Here is a 7765-nt window from a genome sequence, read left to right on the forward strand (position 1 = left end):
TTTGGACACCCATCCAAATGATGAAAATCAGGTGTATAAAATCAAGCACTTAGGCATGGAGACTGTTTCTACAAACATTTGTGAAAGAATGGGCCGCTCTCAGTCATTTCCAGCGTGGAACTGTCATAGGATGACACTATTTCCTCGTTCCTAAATATTCCAAAGTCAACTTTATTATAAGAAGAGTGAAGAGTTTGGCAACAACAGCAAGTCAGCTACGTAAACTGACAGAGGGGTCAGCGGATGCTGAAGCGCATAGTGCAAAGACTTTCTGCACAGTCAGTTGCTACACAGCTCCAAACTTCATGCGACCTTCCAATTAGCCCACGTACAGTAGAGCTTCATGGAATGGGTTTCCATGGCCGAGCAGCTGCATCTAAGCCGTACATCGCCAAGTCCAATGCAAAGCGTCGGATGCAGTGATGTAAAGCAGGTCGCCACTGGACTCTAGAAAAGTGGAGACGCCTTCTCTGGAGTGATGAATCACGCTTTTCCATCTGGCAATCTGATGGACCAGTCTGGGGTTTGGAGGTTGCCAGGAGAACGCTAAATTTCGGACTGCATTGTGCCAAGTGTGAAATTTGGTGATGGAAGAATTATAGTGTGGGGTTGTTTTTTCAGGTCCCTTAGTCCTAGTAAAAGGAACTTTGAATGCTCAAGGATACCAAAACATTTTGGACAATTCCGCAGGATGGCACTTCAAGTTCATATGTGAGTAAAGGCAGGTGGCCAAATACTTTTGGCAATATAGTGTATGTTGCAAAATTTAACGCAAGTGGCTGGCGCAGACTGCATGTAGGGACTTGTAAAAGCCAACGCACCGCTATAGTGCTTATTTTTCATCAAGTACCACTTCAATATTTATATTGTACTTGTACCACCGTTATTTACTGCAAAACTCATCCACGACCGGTTTAAGAAAACACACATTAGTAGTTTTGTTTTGGAAAACTATAGCTTTGTTGCAGCGAATATAGAGAGCAAAAATGTATCTGAGCAACTAAAACATGCACTTTCAAAACACTATGAAAAGCTATTAAGAGACAATGTGGAACATGTTTTTGTTTTTTTAATAATGTAAGGAAACATAGAAGGTTAATTTACATATAAGAGAAACATGTGTGTACCTCTCTGGCAGAGCTGAATCTATTGTTTAATGGGTCACTATATGAAAAATTAACAACCATCCATCCATCCATTTTCAACCGCTTGTCCAGTTCGGGGTCGCTGGAGCCTATCTCAGCTGCACTCGGGCGGAAGGCGGGGTACACCCTGGACAAGTCGCCACCTCATCACAGGGCCAACACAGATAGACAGACAACATTCACACTCACATTCACACACTAGGGCCAATTTAGTGTTGCCAATCAACCTATCCCCAGGTGCATGTTTTTGGAGGTGGGAGGAAGCTGCAGTACCCGGAGGGAACCCACGCAGTCACGGCGAGAACATGCAAACTCCACACAGAAAGATTCCGAGCGCAGGATCAAACCCAAGACCTTTCGTATTGTGAGGCACACGCACTAACCCCTCTGCCACAAAATAAACTGAAAAATAAATACATGATTTCCAGTCTTGCTGCAAAATAACGAAAATTCAACTGTCAACAAATGTCCATTTAAACTTTTTTAGAAAAAGTCTGACGCTTTCCGCCTCTTGGGAAGCTGCAACAGATTGTCTGTGAGTGACGAAAGGTCCTGTGCGCTCGGCGTCTTGGTTTTGTCCGGCGTGGGCGTCCCAGTGGGAGTGGCCGGACCACCGAAGGGGGACTTGCAGCCGGCGATTGTGTGCGAGGGCGACGGCGTGTAGCTGGCTCGTAGCGCTTTGTCCGTGTACTTGTTGGACGTCCGGTTGACCAGCCTCTGCAGGGCAGGGGTGAGCGCCGGGCTCAAGCCTTTCGGTGTTAGACTGTAATATACAGTACAAGAGGTTGTTGAAATAAATGCCTTTGCTACTTTACTGTAGGATGGGTGCGGAAGGTCCGATGTATTTACCTGGCCAGGTTCTCTGTGACCTTTCGCAACGCCTCCTGCTTTTTGGCGCGATTTTTGGCAGCTGCTTCGTTGGCCATCTTTAAACCCAGTCGCTCTCTTCTCCCTGGTTCTGGGATCTTTAATAAACAACATAACGATACAAGTAAGTATTTACAGCATTGAAGCATTCAGAAAACATTCTAGACGTTTTTAATACCTTAAAGGATGGGCCGTGGTTCCTTTCGGCATACGGGGTGTCGGATCCATCCAGGCGAAAAGGCGTGCTTTCTATTTCACCCCATGTCATCAGAGGCGACTCGGCCACACCTAGGACGGCAAAACAGCTTCGTTAAACAGTTTGTCATTTCAAGTACTGCAAAAAATTTAGTGATTTAAAAACCCACCAGGTGCAGGGGAGGGCGTTCTTTCAAAGCCGTAACCATTCACTGACGGGGAATCGTGTGGGATCAGCTCTTTCCCGTCTGGACCAACTTTGCCCTGCTTGAACTGACCACACAAACTTTTAACACCAGTCTTCCAACTTTCTTAAAATGACACCTTTTGGCACGGCTTACCTGTGCATTGAGTGCTGCCGCTTCCTTAATCTGGCTTTTATTCAGAGCTTTGCTAAACGGATCTCCCATGAAACGTGTGTTCTTGTGAACCACCTCCCGTGGTTTCTTAAAGAGGGCGTCGTCATCTTTGACACCTGATTTTGGAAGAGAAACATTTTTCAATTAATAAAAAGCCATAATTGTTAGGCAGCTGAAATAGGCTCCAGCACCTCCCGCGACCCCGTAAGGGACAAGCGGTAGAAAATGGATGGATGGATGTTAGGTGGAGGTATGCATCCTAGCTCCGCTCAAAATGTCCACTTGGTAGGCAGTACCAGTCAAAGACAGGAACTGCGGCGTGCATTTTCTTAAGTATTAAGAAAATGCATAGTCGTGTCATACCAAAGATTATAAAAATGGCCCATTACCTCCATGCTTGGCTCTCAGCATCAAGGGTTGGAATTGGGGGTTAAATGACCAAAAATTATTCCCAGGTGTGGCCACCACTGCTGACCTCACCTCCCAGGGGGTGAACAAAGGGGATGGGTCAAATGCAGAGGACAGATTTCACCACACCTAGTGTGTGTGTGTGACAATCATTGGTCCTTTAACTTTATAACTTAATTAAAATACCCGCTTGTAGACAGAGGTGCAGACATGCAACGCACTTCCACAAGCCTGGGGACTTTGCATGAACACCAAAAGGAGAGGTGTGGAAGCGTGCAGAACAACTTCACAAGCACGTAGCCTAGTCTTTGACTATGAATGGTGCTAAAAATACTTAAAACACTCTAGGTAATACTTCTCCTTCCCGATGAAATAGGAAAACTAGGAAACTATTTGCGGACAATGGCTTTTTTGGGCCTGTGGCACATTGTAGAAATAAAATAAAAATGAATAAATGGAGCAAAAAGGCATAATTTAACGAGAAAAAGCCAACATTTTGCTACTAATAACTAATGATAACACAAAGGTTCCACTGTTGTTATTGTTTACTTGATCAGTCTCATTATCATCCTACCCTCTGGATAATACATCAAGGCATTCTTGGCTTTATATTCCCACGTCTCCAGCCCGGCTTTGACACATTCAAGCGCGGCCTTCTCTGTCGGCGGTAAGGCCAGATTCTGCTCATGACGCTAGAGGAGAAGAAAAAAAAATAGACTCATTGTATTAATTAAACAATGGTGATAAACATGGTTAAATGAATGCCTTTGTAGCTCGTCTACCTCTTTGAATTCTGCTTCAGCTTCATACAACCAAGAGTGCTTCATCTTCTCCTTATCCTCTGCCAGGTCCATTATCTGTTCAAATGACGCGTTATCTTCGCTGGTATTTTTGGCAAGGAAGCGATCCAGCGAGGGTAGCTGGTTTTCCTCTCTCTTGTCAGCCATAGTGCTTTCTAGCCAACACACATCCACAGACATCGACGTGTAAGTGTTTGGAGCAGCTAAGCATCCATTCTCTTCCAAAGGGGCAGCAGAAAAGCGAGTGACTTACCACCGTCCACACCTCTACTGGTCTGAGACATGGTTGGAGATCCGACGTTGCCCACTGGTGTTTCAAAGCTAGCTGGCGTCACGTCTAATAAAGCAAAATCAAATATCAGTATGTGGCAGGGTAAGGTTGGGCTGGGCTGGGCTGGGTGATATGGCTGAAAACTGTATCACAATATAAGTTTTGTTATTCATCCGAAAAATAGACCAAAAGAAAAATATTACATTTAAATATTTTTACTTAAAATGTAGCCTTCCTCTGATTATAATCCCCTCAGCGATCAAGGCAGAAGGAAATGTGAACACAACCATGGAAAACACTCAATCAATTAAAACAAAATTGTAAAATCAAATTGAACACTTAACAATAACCTATTAAAGTGGAGGTGCAAACATGAATACCGGTACATAAGAAATGCCTAATAAAGTGTATCAAAATAGAACAAAAGGATAAACCTGAGAATAAATATTTTCTGCAGGTTTAGTGCCAGCTGTGCTCTAAAGTGTGAGCGCTGCGACGGTGATCCGGTATTGCCGGAGTTGGTGGGGACGAGCGTCCTGCATAATTTATAGACTACTATAGTCCGTTTTTTTTAAACCCCCAAAAATCACTATACATCAAAGTGACTATTAATGTTTTATCTACAATTTCTTTGCAGTACTCATTTTCAGTTTCTCTTCTCCGCGAGACAACAATAGGAGAGTTACTCCCACTTCCTGAGTTGCTAGGTTACCAGAGAGCGAGTACCTCTGTTCATGCAACCAACCTTGCTTCGCAACTTATGTTTTGTCTTCCTCTTTCGTCAAAGAATAAACAATTAACAAACCTTTTATCGAACACATATTTTATTGATACCTATTACGTGTCTATCGCGATATATATAGATATTGTTTTATCGCCCAGTCCTAAGGTAAGGTGTCATCTTATATATATAGCACGCAAATAATGATTTATTACTCACAGGGTGCGGAGGATCGCGGTGTGTTTTTCGACAAAGAATTCCCATAACGAATAGATATCTCTCGCATCCTCTCCAAGTCTCCACTTTCCTCCGCATCAAGGTAGTCCTTCTGGGCCTGTAGTTTTGTTACATCTGGAAAGAAGTCCCTCTGAATGATCTTCTCCAAGCTCTGTTAAAAAGGGGGTATTTGAAGGATTAAAACAAAGGAGTTTCACCCTGTAATAGGGCAACCATGAATTGATTAACGTGGACCCCGACTTAAACAAGTTGAAAAACTTATTCGGGTGTTACTATTTAGTGGTCAATTGTACGGAATATGTACTGTACTGTGCAATCTACTAATAAAAGTTGCAATCAATCAATCAATAAAATGGATGTATTAATAGATGATCAAATGAACTGGAAATCTCATATACAAAACATACAACATAAGGTGGCAAAAAACATTTCAATACTGAATAAAGCAAAATATGTCCTGGGCCAAAAATCCCTCCATATTCTCTACTGCTCGCTACTGTTACCATATCTGAGTTATTGTGTAGAAATTTGGGGGAAATAACTACAAATTCGCTAACCATGTTACAAAAAAGATCAGTTAGAATAATACACAATGTTGGATATAGAGAACACACAAACTCTTATTTTATTGAGTCAAAAATATTAAAGTTTGGTGATTTGGTAAAATTGCTAACAGCTAAAATGATGTACAAAGCAAACTATAACCTGCTACCAAAGAATGTACAACAATTCTTCTCAACTAAAGAGGAGAAATATAACCTTAGAGGAAAATCTAATTTAAAACATTTGTATGCACGTACAACACTTAGAACAGTGGTTCTTAACCTAGGTTCGATTGAACCCTAGGGGTTCGGTGAGTCGGCCTCAGGGGTTCGGCGGAGGTCAAAACACACCCGACTCATCGTGTAAATACAAACTTCTCACTATCGGCGTATTACGGATACGGCAACAGCAGAAGTCAGACTGATTTGCAGGTGTGTAATTTGTTGTGAGTTTATGCGCTGTGTTGGTTTTGTTGTTTGAACAAAGTGATGTTCATGCACGGTTCATTTTATGCACCAGTAAAAAAAACATGGTAACAATTTAGTATGGGGAACATATTCACCATTAATTAGTTGCTTATTAACATGCAAATTAGTAACATATTGGCTCTTAACTAGTCATTATTAAGTACTTATTAATGCCTTATTCGGCATGGCCTTATTATACCCTGGCCCTAACCCTCTAACCCTGACCCTAACCAAATAACTCTAAATTAAGTCTTTGTTACTTAGAATATGTTCCCCATGCAAAAGTGTTACCAAAAACATATAACTTTGTCTTGAATGTGAAAAAATATATATTTTTATTTTTCACTAAAGAAGGGTTCGGTGAATGCGCATATGAAACTGGTGGGGTTCGGTACCTCCAACAAGGTTAAGAACCACTGACTTAGAACCTTTAGCATATCAGTATGTGGAATTCAATTATGGAATGGATTAAGTAAAGAAGTTAAACATTGTACTGATATGATCCAGTTTAAGAGGTTGTTCAAAATAATAGTGCTTACAAAGTACAAAGAAGAAGAATTGTAAGAAATACTTTCAACCTTATTGAAAATAAGATATTCTTCATCTCAGTATGTTAATAATGACTGAATTAATTCATTACGTATTACAAAACTGTTGTGTATACTAATTCACAGATGTTATTTTATTATATAAAAAGGTCAGTAAATGATTCTATATAATTGTAAACGCTCTGAAGTGGGAAAGGGGTAGGATTAAATAAGCTTTGCTTCTTCCTACTCCTTTTCGGAAATGATGTAAAGTGAAATTATATGAAATTGCGTGATGTATTATACTGTAAGTGTGTTCATGTTCGAAATAAACTAAAGAAAGAAAAGAAAAATGTAAACAAATATAACAATGTGGATTACTTCCGGGTATTAGCACCGCCCCCTTTCGAACGCCTTTAAAAACATAATTCGGATGTTTACGGTACCTCAATATAATCCTCTTCGATGAGAACATTTCTCTTGGGCTTCCCAGCGTCCGTCTCTTGAGGCTCTTGTCTCAGGGCGACGGTGGTGACGGCCGCGGGGACGAGGGTCCCGGACAGTGCTCTCCTCACACTGGCGCTGCCTTCCATTGTGGCCCGGAGCTGCTTAGCTAACGGCTAACGTCGAACTTTTCTCTGACGACGACTTAGTGGAAACAAAAATGGAATCTTAAAGGAGTACACTTAAAATTGACGCCGATTTTACCCGTTTTTGGCTTAATACAGAACACGTCCGTGTCCATTCGGAGGCGACAACGGGCAGTTCGGAATAGAAGAGTAAACACAACGTTAGGCAGCCATTGCGTCACGTCTTCTTCTTTTTAGAAATGACAATGGCACGTGACTGCCCCCAACAGGTCAATAATGGAACGGCTGCAAATTACGTGTGGCGTCCTTTGTAATCAACACTGAAATTTGCAAATGCTATTTTGACTTGTTACTTTCTGTGGGAACGGTAGACCAGCTCTATACTCTCGGCAGGGTCCTTGAGGGTGCATGGGAGTTTGCCCAACCAGTCAAAATGTGCTTTGTTAAAGTTAAAGTACCAATGATTGCCACACACACACTAGGTGTGGTGAAATGTGTCCTCTGCATTTGACCCATCCCCTTGTTCCACCCCCTGGGAGGTGAGGGGAGCAGTGGGCAGCAGCGGTGCCGCGCCCGGGAATCATTTCTGGTGATTTAACCCCCAATTCCAACCTTTGATGCTGAGTGCCAAGCAG

The 7765-nt window shown here is 42.1% G+C and overlaps 1 protein-coding gene across 1 annotated transcript; it reads right to left on the bottom strand.

Moving 5' to 3' along the window:
* Positions 1–1054: 1054 nt before the first annotated feature.
* On the bottom strand, positions 1055–7406 carry LOC133638818 (splicing factor ESS-2 homolog). The gene is made up of 10 exons (XM_062031794.1): positions 6987–7406; positions 4986–5154; positions 4028–4111; positions 3757–3929; positions 3549–3666; positions 2549–2682; positions 2378–2480; positions 2191–2300; positions 1995–2110; positions 1055–1908 (listed from the first exon to the last, which is right to left on the bottom strand). Exons 1-10 carry the CDS (start codon positions 7131–7133, stop codon positions 1629–1631), a joined length of 1434 nt encoding a protein of 477 aa, XP_061887778.1. The 5' UTR covers positions 7134–7406; the 3' UTR covers positions 1055–1628.
* Positions 7407–7765: the final 359 nt, after the last annotated feature.

The sequence above is a fragment of the Entelurus aequoreus genome, linkage group LG21 (assembly GCF_033978785.1).
Source record: "Entelurus aequoreus isolate RoL-2023_Sb linkage group LG21, RoL_Eaeq_v1.1, whole genome shotgun sequence".
Lineage (NCBI taxonomy): Eukaryota > Metazoa > Chordata > Actinopteri > Syngnathiformes > Syngnathidae > Entelurus > Entelurus aequoreus.